At 47.7% G+C, this 20,178-nt stretch overlaps 1 protein-coding gene across 5 annotated transcripts in view; it reads left to right on the top strand.

Annotated features, from left to right (window-relative positions):
• Positions 1–20,157, top strand: part of LOC119515228 (transient receptor potential cation channel subfamily C member 4 associated protein) — a 109,666-nt gene extending 89,509 nt beyond the window's left edge. For 2 of the 5 annotated variants that reach the window (XM_037811108.1, XM_037811112.1), the window contains exons 9-19: positions 1,886–2,052; positions 7,813–7,944; positions 10,061–10,119; positions 12,224–12,325; positions 13,566–13,649; positions 14,557–14,647; positions 15,756–15,896; positions 16,511–16,619; positions 17,777–17,889; positions 18,820–19,026; positions 19,201–20,157. In XM_037811108.1, coding sequence (XP_037667036.1) covers positions 1,886–2,052; positions 7,813–7,944; positions 10,061–10,119; positions 12,224–12,325; positions 13,566–13,649; positions 14,557–14,647; positions 15,756–15,896; positions 16,511–16,619; positions 17,777–17,889; positions 18,820–19,026; positions 19,201–19,368 — 1,373 coding nt within the window. In that variant the 3' untranslated portion in view covers positions 19,369–20,157. The remainder of the gene's footprint in view (positions 1–1,885; positions 2,053–7,812; positions 7,945–10,060; positions 10,120–12,223; positions 12,326–13,565; positions 13,650–14,556; positions 14,648–15,755; positions 15,897–16,510; positions 16,620–17,776; positions 17,890–18,819; positions 19,027–19,200) is intronic. The other 3 variants (XM_037811109.1, XM_037811111.1, XM_037811110.1) reach the window with 3 other exon arrangements.
• Positions 20,158–20,178: the final 21 nt, after the last annotated feature.

Below are 20,178 nucleotides of genomic sequence, written 5' to 3'. Positions count from 1 at the left end.
AGATTATGTCTCTTGCAGTCCTCCCATGGCCCATGAATGAGGTGATGAGGACACTGAAGCTCGGGAGGTCCCACGGTGAGTGTACAGCAGAGCCAACATTCTACGTGTTAGTTCTTCAGATTCTCCACAAACCAAGTGACCCTTAAACTGTTTGGGAGCTGGGCCAAGGAACACCAACATGGAAATTGAGTAATTACAGTGTTTTTCTCTAGTATGTAGGAAAATGTATGTGAATATATAGAATTTTCTCAGGTTTTCTCCAGTAAATTTTTAAGTCTTTGCCCACTGCTGTAAGAGCTAGCAGATAGATTAAAAAGAAGAAAATAAATAGCAAGCAAGCCAATTAGTGGAAAAACTAAGAGTTTTAAAACTTTTATGTAATAAATACTTATGTGTTGCTTACATGCCAGGCATTGTATATATTAAATCCTTTAATCTTCACAACATTGGTAAGAGGCAGGTACTATTGTTAGATTTTTATTTTACAGATGAGGATGGATATTGAAGCCACCCAGCTAGTGAGTGAGAACTGGGGTTCAAAGCCAGCAGTCTGGGTCCAGAATCTGCTCTTAATGACCCTGCCACACTGGCTCTCAGTCATGCTTCATTCAGCAGCCTGTCGTCTCACAGGGTTGTGGCTCTGTATTAGTGATATCAGATGACTGGCAAAATAGTTCCAAGTCTGTAGATTGGAATAATTTAGATTCTCAGGTCAAGCTACCCTACAGAAATCAACATGACTTCTGGGGGTGCCTTTCCTGAATATATTTGGTAACCCATGCTCTTTACCACAAAGCTTTTTTTTTTTTTTTGGCCTTCATAAAAGGCCTCAAGGGCAACAGTTCCAATAGAAGTTTGAAGGGACCTTGGTAGTTACTGATTTCATCTCTTAGCCTCAAAGATGAGGAAATGGAGGAGGAGTAATTATCCTGAAGTCACTTTGCCTCTCCCAACTCTGACCAGTGGCCTAAGAATCAGGCACTGGGCTTTTCTTATGTTCTCATTCAGTCCTCACAGTAACCCTAATGGTCCACTGTAGAACTGCTTTTATTCCCATTTTACAGAGGAGTCTTAAGGCCCGGAGAGGAAGCAACCTGCCCAGAGGCACAAAACCAGCAAGTGGGATAGAGACATAATTCCAGAGCCCTCAGTCCCCATCACTTTGCTCTACCACCATCCTGAGAGTGCCCTGCATTGTGGCCTGGATGACCCATACAGATTTTTTGTTAACAGGAGAGTAGAGTAAATGAGATGGTTTACCTAAAGTCCAAAGCAGGGTGCTTGGCATGTATCCAGTGTTCCATAAATCTTACTTAGCTGTTGTTAGTGATTACGATATTGAGTAAAATGAAAATCTGCTAGTAGATAATACATTCACCTGTATCATTAGTATCAATTGTGGTACCCAGTCTACTCAGAAAATTGAACCTTAAAAAAACCGTAGATGGTTCTTCTTAGTAAAATGGGGGGAAAACTTCAGAAAGGATACCCCTCATGGAACCTAGGCAGAGGCACCAAGTGCTCAGTCATTTGGGACCTGAAGAGACATTCTGGGTGCTTTCTGGGAGGATCTGGTGGTAGCAGGAGAAAGGGGAGTAGAGGGCAAGAGTGGATTATGTCACTGCAATGGCTGTGTCAAAATAGTTTGTTTTATGTTAAAATTGTTGAGACAGAATAGAACTGCAAAGTCCATTTTTCTAAGTTTCTAAGCTTGCCTCACTCCTAGGGGCTTGGAGTGATTTTGGAAGTTTTCGAAGTCTGTCAAGGGCTCAGGACCCTGTCTCATGGCTCTGCTACCTCAAGTCTGTTTCAACTAGGTTTGAGGGGCAGAAACACATTTCCTCACAAGTAGTAACTCAACCCTCTCTTCCGGTGGCTGACTCAGCCTCCATTGTGTCCCCTCCTCCAGGGGCTTCTGACGAGAATGGCCTGCCTCACACTTCAACTAGGACCCAGCTACCCCAGTCAATGAAGATTATGCATGAAATCATGTACAAACTGGAAGTGCTCTATGTCCTCTGCGTGCTGCTGATGGGGCGTCAGCGAAACCAGGTGAGCACGGGGAACCAGGAGCAAGTGCTGCCTGAGTGCTTGGGGAGTGCCCCTTCTTTACTAGTTGGTCTTCCAGAATGCCCACTCTAGCCCAGCATAGCAAAAGGGTTGTTTTCCTTATCCCTGTTCTACACTTAAGGAAACTGCTGTGGGCATAGGTCTAATTCCAGAGCTTGTAGTCTTTCCACTGTGCCTTGCTGTGGGGAGCATTTCTGTACGGAGCACTGATGCACAGCGCAGGAGTGCACAGCTAAGCAGTGTGAACTGACCTTGTTAACCTGAAGAACAAAGCGTTGCTGGCTGGCAAGATGAGCACCCTGTAGCTGCAGTAGAGGAGTTGCCAATCTAATGGGACCCTCAAATGCTCAGGGTGGTGGAGCAGAGCCCAGAGTTCTATCAAGTTGTGAAAACTAGGCAGCTACAGCAGGGCTCCAGATGTACTGAGGTTCTCTGTGTTTTGAAGCAACCTACAGTGGGAGAGAAGGCTCCGGAAGAATGCAGCACTCCTCTTCAAGGTTGCCCTCTCCTGCTAGCTACATCAATAAGATTATTTCTCCTAGGAATGAAAACAGCCATGGGGAAAGGAGGCCTGTTTGAGGGGAGAGGAGGCTGGAAACTCAACATTCTTTAAGCATGGTTTTGAGCCAGACGCTAGACTAGCTATCTTCCTCACAACAAGTCTGAGGTAGGTGCAGTTATCCCCATTTTACAAGTGAGGAAACATATTCAGAGAGGTAAGGTAGTTGTTCCTGGTCACAAGGCTCATAAATAGTAGAGTATAGATTCAAGCCCAAGTCTGAATATTTTCAGGTAAATGGAGAAGGTAACAGTATGCTGTGATCTCTTAATATTTTCAGGGAAAATGCCAGTCCTAGTCCTGATGATAGAGGGGTAACGTGTTTGGATTTTGAGAGCTAGAAAGGACCTTAGATTTCTCTAGGTGGTGATACAAGGCATTGTTTAAAGGAGCGGTTAGAGAAGTAAAGGCCTCAGTAGAGGTTTCACATGGTCAGAAAAGGCTTTCTGTTAGGATGATAGGATAGGATTTGGATAGGCAGAGAACGTAGGTGATGTCATTCTGGCAGAGTAAACAGAGGGACCAAAGATCAGTACTGCAAAGAGGACCACATGTAAAACAAGAAAATGGCTCCCCAGGCTGGTGGCTGCTTGCCCAAGGCAGACCTGCCGCTGATTTCCTGTCTTGGGGAGGCCCTACCCACAGGATGGCTCCTAGGTTTCTTTATGTGACCTTTCCAAGATTCTCTCTGATTCTCTATCCCTATACTTATCTGATTTGATTTTCATGTAAGGGGATATCCCTGGATCCTCATATATGGAACAAGGGATCCTAGGGTATTAGAAGTAGATGGGGCTGAAGATTGTTTAGTGTAGATGCTCCCAGTTTGCTGGGAGAAATGAGAAAGCTGAGGCCAGAGAGCCTAGGTCAATAAGGCTAAGACTAGAACTTGAACTCCAAGCCCATGCTCTTTCATTACATCATTGATTCAACAAAAGCCCACATCTGCTGCTGGTCAGGTTTGTAGGCAGTGAGCAAAACTTTACATTCTAGTGGAGGGAGATGGGTAGAAAATAAAAATACAGGGTATGATAAATGGTGGTAAATGCTGTAGGGAAAAAAAGAAAAGCCTGGAAAGGGATTTGGGAGATGGAGCAGTTTTAGATAAGGTGGCTGGGGAAAAGACTCACTGAAAAGGTTACATTTGGTATGACAGTGTCCTGAAGAAAGTGAGGGAGCCAGCTGTGCCCATAGCCCAGGCAGCCTTTCAGGTAGAGGGAGCAAAGACCCTGAGGCAGGAGTATTGGCAGAACAGTGAGGCTGCTTGGATGGATGGACTGAACTGGAAACCAGGAGAGAAGGTCTGAGGTGTAGCAGGGACCAGATGGCATCAGGCTTTCATAGGCCCTTTTAAGGACTTTGGTTTTTACTTGAAGTGAAATGGGAAGTCATCCCTCTGGCTGCAGTGTGAAAGACAAGAAAGCCAGGATAGAAGGAGTGAGATCAATTAGGAGCTCCTGTTGTCATTGAGCCAAGAGAAGTTAATACCTAGAATGGCCCTGCATGGTGGTAGGAGTGGTGAGAAGTCGTGGTATTCTGTGTATGCTTTAAAGGTTGAACAGTTAGGGTTTGCTGATTGTTTGGAGGTAGAGTGTGAAGAGAGAGGAGTTAAGGATAACTTCCAAGGTTTTTTGGCCTAAGCAAGTGGGAGGATGGATTTGCCACTTATTGAGATGGTTAAGAGAGGGGAGGAGTGGAGAAACAGGCTTAGGGAGGAAGGTGAGGAGGTCAGTTTTGAGCACGGTAGGTTTGAGGTGGCTGTTAGAATCAGCACTTGGATATCTGTGCCTGAAGTCCAGGGAGAGGTCAGGACTGGAGGTATAACTTTGGGAGTGATCAGCAAATGGTTGGAATTTAAAACACGGACACTGGATGAGATCACCATTCTGATCATCTGCAGCACTGGTGCCCCTTCCTTCAATATGGAATGTATTTTAAAAAATAATAATAGCGGTATCTTACATGTGCTTTTTCTTTTTCAAGGCACTTTTAGCTATTCACATTTGAATTTTTAGCAGTTGGTAAGTTACACAATAGGTGGTGACCCCTTTTCCCCACACATGATGTTTGAGAAAACCTGGGTACAAAAAGGGCGGTGCACATGGTTGCCACATAGAGCCAGGACTTCAACTACTGCCCTGACTTTTCTTTCTGTCCCCCCACCATGGCAGTTCCCTGTTCCCTGAGCCTTCCTGTTACCAAATCTGTGAATAATTGTGGTCTTTAAACTGTATAATCATAGCTCTGATTCTTTAGGAAGAACCATCAGCTGAGCTGACCTTGGAATCCGGGCTGAGGACCAGTGTTTTACTGGCACCTTTCATTTGCTCAGTCAGCCTTTATTGAGTTCCTACTGTTTGCCAGGCATGTGGGGACCTGGATTCACAGACCCTGCCTTCAAGGAGTTGATAGTTTGGAATAGCAAGGGGAAGGGTTTCCTTGGTCAGAACTCAATAGAGAGCTTTCTCTTGAAATGGCCTCCTTGTTTATATGCACTTGGGCCAAGTTCTCTGACCAGTCTTGGCTAACTTGAAATCATAAGAATGAAAAAGCTTCCCAAATGCCATGAGGTCCATCCCTCTGGTGCTAATAAAAATAATATAGCGACCATCTTTTTTTTTTTTTTTTTTAAGTACTTTCTGTGAGCCAGGCCCTGAGCATCCCCCATATTATCTCATTGAGCCCTCCTGACAGCTCCATTGTCCCCACTTTCCATCAAGGGGCTCATGCTCAAAGAAGAACCTTGATAGTCACAGAGCTAGCTTGTGAACCCAGGATTGACTGACTCTAGAGCCTGAGCCCGTAACCACCCCCCACCTCCTTAGGTAGAATGGTGCTTGTCCTGCCTGCTTGCTCTCCTTTCCACCATCTTACTAGAGGGCAGACTAATGGACTTAAGAACAGGGATAATGCATTCACCAAGTAATATTTGTTCTCCAAGTGAGGAAGCTGGTATTTTCAAGAGAAAAGGGAAGTAGTATAGGGGAAAGTCCAGCACTGGCCTGGACTTCAGAAGACATGGGTTTGAGTCCAAGTCTGCCTCAGGAGCCCCCTCTTTTCCCACCCTCATGATTCACTCTTAATGGGTCTGGGCTGGGGTTTCTAGTCTGTGCAATGATGCCTTTGGATTGGAGGCACTTTCAGGACTGTGGAAGCTGCAGTTCTTGTGACCGTGCAGCCCAGGCAGGTCTTTGGGTTTGATGTAGACAGGAAGGCACACAACTTGGTGGCTGCCACAGTCATTCTCTGTGGCACCAGCCTCACCTCCTCACCCCCTAGGTTTTCATAAAGGCTGTGAGAATATGGGCAGGCGTTATTTCGTTCTGGTGTTTATTCCAACAGATTCTGGGCTGTTTATGCGTCTGACTTTGGCCAGAGGCTAGGTCCAAAGTCTGTTCCAGTTGGAATTATGTAACCTAGAAGTGCTTGAGAATGAGGCTGAAGGGGATGTCTTTGTCAGGTTCTGAGTCTTCCAAGATAAACGCATGCCTGTTGCAGGCTGGAAAAGGGACAGACTTTAGGATCACAACGTCTGAATTGGGGTGACATTTCCACCACTGACTTGGCACAAATTAGTCTTGTTGAACCTCCCTTTTCCCCTTGTGAAATGGGGATAATTGAACACTGTGGTGTGCTCTGGGCTTTACATATATTTTCTGGTTTTATCCTTACAAAGTCCTTAGAAGTGGTACTAACAGTTTTATTTTATGTTAAGTTTTTATTTTTATAAATAGATGATACATTCCTGTGGTTCTATTTCAAAAGGTATAAATGGGTATTAGTGAAACTTCCCTTTCCCCTCTGACCCTTGGCCACCTGGCTCTCCCATGAAGTAACTCATTTTACCAATTATTAGTGTAGCCATACAGACATTTTATGCTTGTAAAAGCAAGTATACTCCTTCCTTTTTTTTCACATAGCCAGTAACAACATATACACGCTTGCTTTCTTAACTCTTGGCAAGTGTTCAGCTGTACACTTGCCTTGTAAAAGACCTTGATTCTTTTTTACATTTATCTTGTTGAATGGATGTACCATGATTTATTTAACCAATCCCCATAGATGGAAGTATAGGTTAAGTCTAATTTTTTGGTCTAATAAATAATGCTTCCATGAATATCTTTGTATGTGTCATTTAATATTTTGATGGATCTGTATGGAAAGAAATTCCTAACAGTAGCTTTGCTGGTCAAGGGGTATGTGGATTTGTAATTTTTACGTATATCACCAAACTGTCCTCCTGTATAGGTAGGACCAGTCCACCCTCCCACCAACAGTGCTCAGGTGTGCCTGATTCCCACAGTCTCACCAACACAGTATTAGGAAACTTTTTCTTTGCCAATTTGAACATGTAAAAAATAGATTGTAATTTGTATGTCTCGATAGTGTAAGTGAGGTAGAGCACTTTCCATATATTTAAGAACCATTTGTAATTTCTGTGTCCTGTCTTTATATACTTTGCCCATTTGTTCTGTAGGGTTGGTCTGTTTTTGTTTTTGTTTTGAGATATGTAGGGCTCCCTTGCCTGTATAAGAGTTGCCAATATGTTCTCCAGTTTGTCTTATTTAACTTGTGACATTGCTTATTGTGGTTTTTGCTGTGTAGAATTTTTTAAGTTTATGTGAACTGATTTTTTTTTTTTTTTTTTTTTTTTTTTTGCTTTAGACATATGATACTTTAGAAGGGCTTCCTACTCTAAGATCATTTTTAAGAAAAACTCTTCCCATAGATATTTCTAGGATCTGTGGAGTTTCTTGCCTCAAATTGGAATTTATTTTAGTGTAAAGTATAAGGGTTATTTTCATTTCATTTTAATAATGAGGAAGTGAACTAGAAAGGTTAAGGAACTTGCTTAAGGTTACAGAGTGAAGCTCAGATTTGACCCCAAGGCTGTGAGGATCCAGAACTCATGCTCTTAAGACAGGGCCTACTGTTCACTGTGACTTGTGGGATTATTGTGAGGACTAATGAGCAGAGTGCAAAGGTCTGTTTGTGTGTGGTAGGGGGAGTGTTGGTGAGGAGTAGGGTATGCATGGAGGTTTTCTTTCAACCTCAGCATTCCATACTGACTGTTTTCCTCATCCTGAAGGAAGATTCCTGATGTTGTACATGGAGAACGTGAGGCTTTGATAGATCTTAATAGCTTATTTGTTTTAATACTTTTTCCTTTCTTCTCTGTCCAGGTTCACAGAATGATAGCAGAATTCAAGCTGATTCCCGGGCTCAATAATTTGTTTGACAAGCTGATTTGGAGGAAGCATTCAGCATCTGCCCTTGTCCTCCATGGTCACAACCAGAACTGTGACTGTAGCCCGGTGAGCAAGGGATCCTAGGGACAGACTGGATTTGCCTGCTCAGGAGTAGTTGTTTCAAGACCTGCTCTTGACCCTTTCATTTCCTTCTTTGGGAGTAAGGAAAAGACTGAAAGTCATATCCCCTAATCCACTGGAAGCTACCTTCAGGGAGGATCTGGCCCCAACCCTCCACCTATACAGAAATCCCTTTTGAGATAGAGAAATCTGCCTCATTGTAATTTTCTATTCAGTGATAATAGTTTTGCCTCCTGGAACCACATACCTACCACCAGTGGTTTGCATAAAATAAGGGCTTTAGGATAGTTTGTTATTTTAAGGAGCCAAGGACTCACCTCTGCCTTGTCTCGCCAGTAGTGCCCTAGAGAGCACTGAGCTGGGAGTGGGAAGGCCAGTTGTGCTACTTGCCTTGTCTTGAGATCTTGAATGAATTAGTGACTCTCTGAGCCTCTGTTTTCTTGCAAAGAGAGAGTAATACTCCTTTGCCCTGCTGGCCTCAGGCCCTGGAACGGACCACCTACCATTATGGGTAGGAAAGTGTCCTGAGTCCTTAACATGCTGCCCAGCCCACAGGGCACAGTAGTGGAGCTGCTTTCTCATCTCTGCACTGTGTTCTGGGGGCCTCCTTGGGACCCTCTGTTCTAGTTTGCTAATGCTGCGGAATGCAAAGCCCCAGAGATGGATTGGCTTTTATAAAAAGGGGGTTTATTTGGCTACACAGTTACAGTCTTACGGCCATAAAGTGTCCAAGGTAACACATCAGTAATCGGGTACCTTCACTGGAGGAAGGCCAATGGCGTCCGGAAAACTTCTGTTAGCTGGAAAGGCACGTGGCTGGCGTCTGCTCCAAAGTTCTGGTTTCAAAATGGCTTTCTCCCGGGGCATTCCTCTCTAGCAAGCTTGCTCCTCTTCAAAACGTCACTCACAGCTGCACTGAGTTCCTTCTCTTTGATTCAGCTCATTTATATGGTTCCACTGATCAAGTCCCACCCTGAATGGGTGGGGCCATGCCTCCGTGGGAATATCTCATCAGAGTCATCACCCACAGCTGGGTGGGGCACATTCCAAGCAAATCTAATCAGCACCAAAACACCCTCCTTCCAGTTTACCAATTTTTTCTTTGGCCTTACCAGATTTGCCATCTAGCCCACCCATTTGAGTTTTTAATTTCAGTGAATATATTTAGCATTTTTAGAACTTTTGTCTGGCTGTCTTTCAAAAATGGCTTGGTCTTCGTTATATTAATGTCTTATTCTTAAGACTTCTGTTGTATTTTATCTCTTTAATCATCTTAGCATACTTTTTTATGGCCCCTTGCAGATTGCTCATGGGGTGCTAATATTTTGTTTGGGTCTTAAGACTCAGAGTATGGAGTGTTGCCGCACATTTTGTAAAGTTTATGGAGAGGTCGCCTTCAGTGGGGCTTATTTTCCCTGGGGGTACCTGTGTGGCCTGCATCCTGGAAGTATTTCTACTGGGCATTTTTTATTTTGTTTCTGCCAGGTGATTCAGCCAATTTTTAAGTTGAGGTCTGAGTCTTACCTCTCTTGTAGGACCTACCCTCCCAAGGTTTCCACTTCACAGGAGTAGTTTCAGTCACCACCTGAAACTCTGGTAGAGACAAGCTTCCTTATCGGTTCTCTGAGCTAGTCAGTGGGGTTTTTCTAACCCTCCTTTCACCAAGTTTATAAGCTCACAGGCTTTACACAGGCTCAAGGTTCTGCCTGGTCTCTGCTAGGCATTAAAGCCCAAATCCTGGCACGAAGAGGTCTCACTTCCGCTCCCCCACCCCTCTCAGAGCTGCTGAGCATCAGCTCATGTGCTCACAGCTCTCAGAGCAGCCGTTTCTTCATTTCTGAGTCCCATGGATTCACCTTTCTTTCTCATGAGCACAGCCTCACATTTAAAAGATTTTGGGTTATTTTTTATCCATTATGTTGGGGTGTTCAGGAAGGTGACCAATGGTTTTCTAACTTTAAAGAAAAGTCCTCATTGTGCATGAGGCAGAGGCTTAGAGAAACACAGTGACCCACCCAGACTCTCACCAGAGCATCCACCTTGTTTTAGTTTGGAACTTTGTGACTTTGGTTTTAACATTGAGAATATACATATATTTTAGGACATCACCTTGAAGATACAGTTTTTGAGGCTTCTTCAGAGTTTCAGCGACCACCACGAGTAAGTAGGAGCATGCCCTGGAAGGAGACTTGGGCTGTCATTGGAAGGCCTCTTCTTTCTTCCTGTCACTGATCTCAGCTCAGGAGTTCCTGGGAGCTGGTGAAAATGTAGCCAGCACTTTGGTAATATTATAATAACTTCCATTTATCCAATCCTTCCTTTATGCCAGGTACTGTGCTGTGCTTCCCCTAGCCCTCACAGCCACCCTAGGAAGTAAGAAGTTGTTGAGGCCTTATTACCCTTGGAATGAATACAAGTCAGCCATCTGTCCCTCTCAACCAGGAGTGGACAGCCTCGGCTATTCACAAGGTGTAGGCAGGAACGTTTTATGGGCAAGGGGCTGTTGAATAGATGGGGTATCCTTTACCTCCACAAGGAAATTTGGTCTCTTCCATTTTTCTTGAAACACATTCTGCCCTCTTGTTTTTTTATTTTTCAACCTTTGCGAGGGAATGTATAGGAAAATCATTCTCTGCGGTAAGGAAAAAACTACAGAAGAGGTATGAATGGCAGCTGGTCTTTGACCTTGGTGTTGGGGAGACCTGGAGTGTGGTGGGAACGTTGGTGAGCTAGAACTCACAAGCAGCTGGTCAGCTCCAGCCAGATGTTAGTTACAGGAAACTGGGTCTCCTGTTATAGCTTCTGATCCCCACCCCCCACCCCAGGAAGTGCTAGGAATTAAGATTTATGTGAAAGGTCCTGATTTTTAAATATTGGTTGAAATTCTTTTAAAACATTGTAAAAGCTACCAGAAAATACCTGAGGGCAAACGTGGCCCATGGACCTGTATTTTGCAATTTCCATCTATATCATGTGACCATCCTCTTTAAGAAGCGTTCTCCCTTTGAAGGCCATAGAAGGGCTCCAGGTGGTATGTGAACCCCCTGAAAATGGCACCAATGTGTTATGAATGGTGCACTTTTTTTTCTGATGGAGTCCCTAGCTTCCATTTGACTCTTGAGTCTGGTTACTTTTATGTACTAGCCACTGTGCTAGGATCTAGGAGCATGTGGTGGGATGAGTGAAGCAGCCATGGCCTCTCGTCTTCTGAAGGTTACAGTCAAGGGAGACGGATGTTAATCAGATGATTACATCATTGAATGTGCATTGACAGACAGAGGTTGTATTTGAGAGGAAAGAAGCCAGGTTCTGTGAGAACATTTGACAGGGGTCCTGACCTGGCCAGAGGGTGGTCAGGGAACTCTTCCTTGCAGAGGTAACTTGTCAGCTGAGCCCTGAAGGATCAGTAGTGGTTCATTGGGTGAAAAGTCAGAGTGGGGAGTGTTCTCCTGGAAACCACAGGTTGTGCAGAGGGTCCTCAGGAGGGAACACTGGGTGTTCAGGAAGACCACTGTGGCCAGTTGATGTGAGTGGTGGGTGGTGGGGCCATACAGGTTGCTGTGGATCAGCTTACAGGCTTGGGTTTTAGTTATTCTAAAAGCAGTGTGAGGCTGTGGAAGCATTTTAAACAGGAGTGATATGATCAGGTTCCTGATTTCTGCAGATCACTCTTGGTGCTGTGTGGGGAACTGATTCCTCTTGAGGAAATCATTTAGGAAGCTGGTGCTGTCCACATACTTGAGTGATGACAGACTTGGGTGTGAAGGAAGGAGGCAGCAGTGTCCCAGATGGCCCTTAGGCCCCTGGCTTGTATGACTGAGTGCATCTTGTTGGGAATGCTGGTATAGGACCAGATTTGAGGAGTGAAATGACGAGTTTGATTTGTACATGTTGAATTGGAGGTACCTTTGAGAGCTCAAAATAAAACGTCCAGTAGGCAGAAGAAGGATGGAGTGAAGACTAGAGGAAGGAGTTGAGCATGCAGCCTAGCCAAGCTGACAGCAGGCTGGGAGCATGAGTAGGGTGGGGACTGGGGAGGGGGGAGCTCGAGGGACAAGGGGGAATTTTTAGTGAGTGTGACAAGTAGAAGGATTGGTGTTGGGGCCAGGGAGAGCCCCCCCGATAGCCTGGGTGCCCAGTGTACCCAGGGGCTGAGGTGTTGGGGGAGGGTACCTGGTAGATTATTCCTCTCCCTGCACTAGCCCGGTGCTGACCCAGCAGTCCCAGTTCCTACCTTTTACCCCCTCCAACCCATTTGCTTCAGGAACAAGTACTTGCTACTCAACAACCAGGAGCTGAATGAACTCAGCGCCATCTCTCTCAAGGCCAACATCCCCGAGGTGGAAGCCGTTCTCAACACCGACAGGTGAGTGGGTGGGGAACAGCTTGGCCCTCAGCCCCCACCCTTGTGCCCAGGGCTCACAGGCAGGTACCTGGTCATGCGTGCTTGTTCTGTGTCATTCTCATGTAACTGTTCTGTCTTGGGGGCTCTTGGGTGCTAGGCACTGCACTGATCACATCACCTATAGTATCTCATTCCCTAGGAGGGTCATGCCATCATCCTCTCCACTTTACAGTTGAGGAAACAGAGGCTGATAGAGGTCACCTGCCCAAGGTCGACTGTGCTCTGCCCCCCACTCCCCTTGTCACTCACATGTGCATTCAGCCCTTTGGCTGACATACTCCTCTTACCTCGGTGGCAGTTGCAGCCAAGCAGGGTGAGAGAGAGACCCCCTCACTCTCTGTCAGGAGTTAAGTCCCATTATCTGAGTGCTTGACTCTGCAGTGCACACATCACCTGGCTATGTTTGCCTCATCTTCTGGAGCAGGGCTGAGGAGTTCTCAGCTTCCTAGGGACAGAGCAGGGAGGATTATACCCACAGGAGCCATAATTTCCCAGCCCCCTTTTTTTTAAGGGAGAAGAACTCTTTGTTCAAATGAAATCATACATAGTCTCTCCCTGATATTGTGTGGATAAAAGTAGAGCTCTTCTTTTGGAAGAGGAAGTTCAAGGGCCCAGGACCCCTGCCTCCTTGACCATCTTCTCTTCCCCGTGTTGGGGACTGAGTCACTTCCTCATCTCCTATCTTTGTTTCACAGACCAGGAAGCTGAGGCTTGGAGGTGTAGGTACTTGTCCAAAGCCCAGCTGAAGCTGAACTTGGGGCCTAGGATATTCTTTGCCTCTCCCTGTTGGCACAGACTTCCGCCCATCTGGCAGATTCTGTCACGGCCTGTTTCAAACCCACTTGATATAAACATCTTCATTCCAACAGTTCTGAGCCCTTTCAAGCTCTGGATGTGTTTCTGGCCTCTGATCACTTGCCAGGGTTGTTGGGGAAAGGAAAGCTGGTCTGAGATGTGGCATGAATGCACTTGGCCTTGTAGTTCTATGACTGCAGGAGTCCTTGGGGGTGCCCTGGACCCAGACAGAGCAGGGGAACATCCTGCAGACTTGGAAGTGTCCCCATGTTTTTTCACCCACCTAAGCCAGCAGAGTTGACTGAGCCCTGGGAGCCCAAGACCACAGTCTCTCAGCCATTTGGAATGTGGCCCTATCAGCCCCTCAGATCTGCCACCAGTTCCCTTTTTTTTTTTTTAATTTCAGGAGTTTGGTGTGTGATGGGAAGAGGGGCTTATTAACTCGTCTGCTGCAGGTCATGAAGAAGGAGCCAGCTGAGTCATCTTTCAGGTGAGTTTGGGAACAGGTACCTGCCTCTTCCTGAGAGATCCAGGAGGCAAGCATTTCTCAAGTGGCTAGATATGCTTCCTGAATTCTCAGGCTTCTACCCCAGAAGTCTGGGCACTCTGGGGGAAGGAGGGGGTTTGGCTGTCATCTTCCCCTTGTGTTGACTCATCAAGTGTGTTTAGCTTCTGCTGTGTAGCAGCACTGCATTGTGAGAGTGAAGCATTGGCTGAGCACCTGCTCTTTGCTGGTGCTGGACAGGTGGAAGAGAGACAGAATATTGTCCCTGACCGCATGGGGTTCCCTGGGTTGTGGGAAACAGGCATGAAAAAAAGCTGTGCCAGTACAGTGTGTAAAGGAATGGAGTCAGGATTTGCCCTGGGAGCTGTGGGAGCAAAAGGAAATCCCCTTCCCCTGCTGGAAGCTGGGGGTGTGGGTGTGGACTGGGAGGGTTTCTCGGAGTTCTTAACTCCTCCAGGGTGCCCCAGCTCTGCCTTCTGGGGCTATTCAGCCTACCTCAGCCAGCTCTTCTCTAAGGTCAGTGGCCCATCTACTTTTCCCGGCCCCTCTCTTCCATTTTCTCTTTCTCTCTGTTCCGAAAGGGCAGATCCTAGAGTGCATTTTCAGGTGTGACTCGCCCTTTGAACCTAGATGCCACCTTCTCCTGTTACAACCTCCTCCAGGCAGAACCAAAAAGAAGACGAGTCCTTGCTAGGCTGTCACCCCCATAGGGGTGGTGATTGTCTTGCTCACTGCTCTGACCCCAGTGCCTAGTATGATATCTGATAAGATGTTCAGTAAATGTCAGCTGAATAAATAAAAAGGCAGCAAAATCTCCCAACCCCTTGGGGATGGCCATGGGCAGAAGAGGGCAGCCTTTGCCACCTGGAGCAGGTCTGCATTTGGGTCGCAGGTTTTGGCAAGCCCGGGCTGTGGAGAGTTTCCTCCGAGGGACCACCTCCTATGCAGACCAGATGTTCCTGCTGAAGCGAGGCCTTTTGGAGGTAATGGCCTGGAGAAGCCAGGGTGTCGGGCTTCCCAGTCTCCCCCAGCCCTGTGCATTGCTTTCCTGTCTTGAGACCTAATCAGTTTGTCAAAAGTAGACCAAGTCTCTTTGTTTTAAAAGGCCAATGCAGAGTGCCCGAGAATATTCTCTGGGTTTCCCACTGGGGATTTCCTCAGGGTTGGGAAGGGTTGATTGAGGGATATGGGGGGTGGCCCTGGAGGGGGGTGAGAGTCTAGAGTTACCCAGCAAGGTCTTTTGACCCTGACAATATTTTGATGCTGACTAAAAGTTAATTGCCCTTCATTAAAATAATGGTCTCTAGAAAAAGCAAAACTTACAAAAGGAGGTGGGGATGGATGGGGGAGGGGCAGCAAAATAGCCAGAGCTATAATTAGTTAAAAAAAAAAGCAAAACAAAACTTGATACAGACAATAAGTTGACTCATGAATCAAACTTGTGTTTTAAAATTCATATGGAAAAGAATTGATCCAAATCAATGGAATCAGGAAAATGAAAATGGAAAATGTTAGAAAACAGTTTAACTGCTATAGAAAACTTTATCAAAGAGTTAAATTGGCTTAATGCACTTGATAATTTGTTGATTTTTATATAGACTTAAACAATTTCATTTATAAACACAAAGGAAATCATGGGGTCAAAATGTATCATGTGCCCTTAAAACATGTTCTTCCTTTACTTCAATAACTTAAGTGCTCAGACAATGGCAGATGTTTACATCTGGAGATGGCTCCCCTTACCTGAGAGCTGGGCAGCCCTGGCCATCTTGGTGACCGCAGAGCAGGTCAGAGCTTTAGTCATGAGCCTGGGCAAGTGAGAGAGGTAGCTGCATAACCCAACCTGCCACCATCTCCTGGTAATAAGATGCAGGCCTAGCTTTACCCTTGGTGCAACCAGCCTCCTAACCTGAATCTTGACAGGGAAGCAGTCTCCATAGACCTGGATCCTTGTTTGAAGCAAATGTATGGTCTGAGCTGTGTGCCAGGCCCTGGAGGGAAGTAGGTGGTGGGCACCATAAATGAGTGAGGCCTGTTGGCCCCAGGATTCAGCAGAATTCACATCTTCACTTGCCCTCTTCCCACCCCCAGCACATCCTATACTGCATCGTGGATAGTGAGTGCAAGTCGAGGGATGTGCTACAGAGTTACTTCGACCTCCTGGGGGAGCTAATGAAATTCAATGTTGATGCATTCAAGAGATTTAATAAATACATCAATACTGATGCAAAGGTAAGACTAACTCATGCTTCAGTGGGGTTTGCTGGATTGTCCAAAAGTTATGTTGGAGCCCTGGTCCTTGCCGGTCTTCAGGTGCTGATTTTCAGTTGGAGAATAGTGGAGAGTCAGTGGGTGCAGACCTAAGCTCACATTCATTAGCATCTGCTTGGTGCTGTGCACTGTGCCAGATGTTGGGAATACAGAGATGGAAGACTTTGTTGCTTGTGGGCAGGAGGTGAGGGTGGGAAGAGCTGGAATGGGTGATGGTTGTGATGCAGGATGGTGGGTGCTGTGATGGGAGCCCCAGGAGGGAGAACTGGGCCTGATGTGTCAGTCAGGCTCATAGGGGTGCATGGGATAGAAGCCCAGCTCAGAGTAGCTGAAGTAACAAGTACACAAGTCCAGTACCTTTCAGAGTGAAAAGCACTGCTGGACACAGTGTCAGAAGATGTGGGTGGAGCTCCTGGTTGTGCTACGTATTAGTTGGGTGGTAGGGGCTTGTCTGAGCCTCAGTTTTCCTGTGTGTAAAACAGCAGGGCAGGGGTAGAAGAGCTCCGGTACCCCTTGCAGTGACTGCCCACCATGGGGCACGACTGCCTCCCATTTGAGCTCCATCTCTGCTGCAGTTCCAGGTGTTTCTGAAACAGATCAACAGCTCGCTGGTGGACTCCAACATGCTGGTGCGCTGCGTCACTCTGTCACTGGACCGGTTTGAAAACCAGGTGGATATGAAAGGTAAGAAGAAACCGGGATGCCAAGGTGAATCCGTTGCGAGTGTCACCCTGGCTGTCAAACCACCAGTCCTCTAGTGAGGAGACCAAAAACACTGTGGAAGGAGCTGCACCTGACACCAAGTGGTCGGGGTCAAGGTGATGGGTCTCTGGGTGTTTTTGTTTGCTTTTTGCTGCTGCTGCTTTTACTTTTCTGTATTTTGGGGGCTTCCTTTAATGAGAATGTACAACATTTTAATAAAGGGGAAAAAAATCCTACAAAATCAAAACACCCTTCCCCTTTGGGGCTCACCTGGGAAGTGCAGGTGTGTCTAACTTGGGGGTTATGAATGAACTGTGGTAAGGGTGGGGAGGGGAGTGTCTGAACTCACCTGAAATTGCTTGCACTCCTTCATATATGTGAATACACAAGTACTTTTTTCTTAGGAGAGGGTCTCATGGCATCCAGCAGATTCTCACATAGGTTTGTGACACCACCTCCACCCCCTCAAAAAAAAAAAAAGTTAAAGACAACTGCCCTTTGTCACAGTCACTATCATTGATAGCAGAAAAGTATCCTTTGGAAATTTAGCCATTGGCCTCCTTTCCTGGCCTCAGGTTTTGTTTTGTTTTGTTTTCCCCTCTGGGAAATGGCCACATGGATTCTGGTACATTCTGCTGTTGCCCCCAACTTCTGACAGTGTGGGAAGCTGCTGTGATGCTCTGTGCACTGCGATGCCACCAGGGGGCGCAGGTGAGAGCTGGCCTGCAAAACCAGTTGCATTAGGAGGAACTGAGGAAGACTAAACTTTCTTTGTTTTTCTAAATTTAACGTTGTTCTATCTTCCTGTTAATGCAAACTCTACTGTGCGAAATACAGGGGTCTGGAGCCAGGCTGGGTGAGGGCTCCAGGGAGCATGATTCTGAAGGAAAAGGTGGGGTGAGTCCCTGGTGGAGAGGTCTGTTGAGGACACAGGCTTAGCCTGGGTGGCAGAACAGCTGGAGATTATTTGTTCCTGCTGCAGCCAACTTCTTTGGTCCTTGTTTTGACAGTGAGGGGCTCCCAGCTTCAGAGTCAGGACCCAAGGAGGGCTTGACTAGAGCCATGGGGGGCCAGGCGCTGGGCCTGAGCCACGGACCAGCTTCCCAGCCTGCTGCTCACACCTCTGCCTCTGTCCTCAGTGGCCGAGGTTCTGTCCGAGTGCCGCCTGCTTGCCTACATATCCCAGGTGCCCACGCAGATGTCCTTCCTCTTCCGCCTCATTAACATCATCCACGTCCAGACGCTGACCCAGGTGAGGGGCCCCTGGCAGGTGTGCAGTTGGAAAGGCAGATCAGAAACAAGTTCCCTTGTTCTGGAGCCCAACAGTTTATATCTCCCACCTCACCTGAGAACTATAGCCCCCAAGACTCGTCTCTTGGCTACTAGAAAATCCTCCCAACTATTCGAAGGCCTTTGCCCAGTAAGTGCCTGGCAGGTAGACAGCGGTCAACACCCCCACTTTACAGATAGGCCCAAGGAGGTAGGAACAAGTCTCTTGAGGTCACGGGCTGAGTTGAGCGGAGCGGAAATTGGCACGAAGTTCTTCTGACTCCCAGTCCAGTGCTTTCCCCCTCTCTCCCCAAGGGTTTGCTCTTCCCGTCCCTCCTGCTATGTGGGATTTCAGAACTGGACCTGACATTGATTGACATTGGTTCCCAACTCCCTTGCTAAATAGCCGTGCAGCCTTCCCTTCTGAGCTTCAAAATCCTCTTTTCTAAAATGGTGTAACACTAGTAACCTCTCATAGGTTGTTCTTTTGTTCCTTCATCTACCATTTACTGAGGCCATGCCATAGGCTAGGCCATGTGCCAGGACCACAGGGTGACAAGACAGACTGGGGCTGTACCTCCTGGGCTCAGTCTGGTGCTGAAGGAAAGAGATAACTGCATCTGACACATGTGAAGACCCAGACAAGGTGTAGATGGCTGGTTCCAGCAGGGTGGGAATAAGGGACCAGGAAGGTACTCAGGAGGAAGGTGCTAGCGGGGGTGCTGGCAGCATTCCTTCCACCAGGCTTGCCTCAGGCCCATGCAAGGGCGGCCCAGTGCCCGACCCCATGGACCCTGCCAGGGCCTTGCACAGCCTGAGACAACCCCCACCCTGCCTGGTGGCTTCCTGGGTGCACTAGGAGCTGCAGGAGCTACTGACATGTGCCTGACCCTGGTGGGCCGGGGCCTTGCAGGAGAACGTCAGCTGCCTCAACACCAGCCTGGTGATCCTGATGCTGGCCCGGCGGAAAGAGCGGCTGCCCCTTTACCTGCGGCTGCTGCAGCGGATGGAACACAGCAAGAAGTATCCAGGCTTCCTGCTCAACAACTTCCATAACCTGCTGCGTTTTTGGCAGCAGCATTACCTGCATAAGGACAAGGACAGCACCTGCCTGGAAAACGTGAGTTTCCTACGCCCCTGGTGGGTGGCGTGTGAGCAGCGGGCACACCCACCCAGGGCCCCTCAAAGGGGTTTCTGGGGCATGTGGTCCCTATGTGGCCTGCGAGGAGGGTGGCTCATCTTCCCCTTACCAAGGCCTCCCCACGGGGTGCCGGGCTTGACCTGGGTCTTCCAGGCGCCCCCCAGCCCCTCTCTCTTTGCCCAGAGCTCCTGCATCAACTTCTCATACTGGAAGGAGACGGTGTCCATCCTGTTGAACCCAGACCGCCAGTCTCCCTCGGCCCTCGTCAGCTACATTGAGGAGCCCTACATGGACATAGACAGGGACTTCGCTGAGGACTGACCTTGGGCCAGGCCTCAGGAGGCTGCTGGGCCAGGGCCAGTGCGGGTGAGCGTGGGTATGTTTGCCACGCGCCCTGCCTGCCCCACCCCCGTGCTGCCTCCCTCCATGCTCAGCCTGCTCCCCAGGTCTTCAGGTACAGGCTTAGGGGAGGGAGCATCCTAGAAGCCGTCCGGCCCCAGGTCATTGGGGAACCTTCGTTCCCTTAAGAGCTCTATGATGAGGACAAGGGCACTATGCCCACCCTTCCTTCAGAACCCTGGGGCCCTGGCCTACCTGGAGTCAGGGGGACTTTTAAAAGTAGCTCTGTCTGAGCTCCTGCCCAGTTTCTCAGTTGTCAGCCGTGGGACAGGGAGGGAGATATGGGCACACTGCCACCTCTTCCCCCACTGCCCCCATCATCTGTGAGCCAAACTTGCCCTGGCCTTTGGACTCAGGCAAAGGCTTCTGAGCCCCTGGGCAGGGGTGGGGGTACTGGAGAATGCCACCTTCCCCCATGCCTGCCCATATGTCCCTCCCTCGTTTTCCTTTAGCTCCTCTGGTTCTGTTTGCTCACTGGCTGCTGTTCCTCTGGGGGGGGGGGTCTCCCCAGAAGCGGGAGCCTTTCCCTTCATCCCTTGGGGCATGGGGCAGCTCTGCCCTACCCCAGGGCAGCATCTCCTGCCTGAGCCCAAACAAACACAGGAGCATGGCTGGGAGCACAGCCCTGGCCCTTCCTCACGCCACCAATTTATTAACAGCAGCAAATAAACCAACTAAATGGAGACTATTAAAGAATTTTATTTTAAATGACTGATGTGGACCTGACTTTTG

This window comes from Choloepus didactylus, chromosome 19 (assembly GCF_015220235.1).
Source record: "Choloepus didactylus isolate mChoDid1 chromosome 19, mChoDid1.pri, whole genome shotgun sequence".
In the NCBI taxonomy this organism is placed as follows: domain Eukaryota; kingdom Metazoa; phylum Chordata; class Mammalia; order Pilosa; family Megalonychidae; genus Choloepus; species Choloepus didactylus.
Note: the sequence above shows the minus strand (reverse complement) of the source record. Positions and strands in the feature narration are given on the sequence as shown.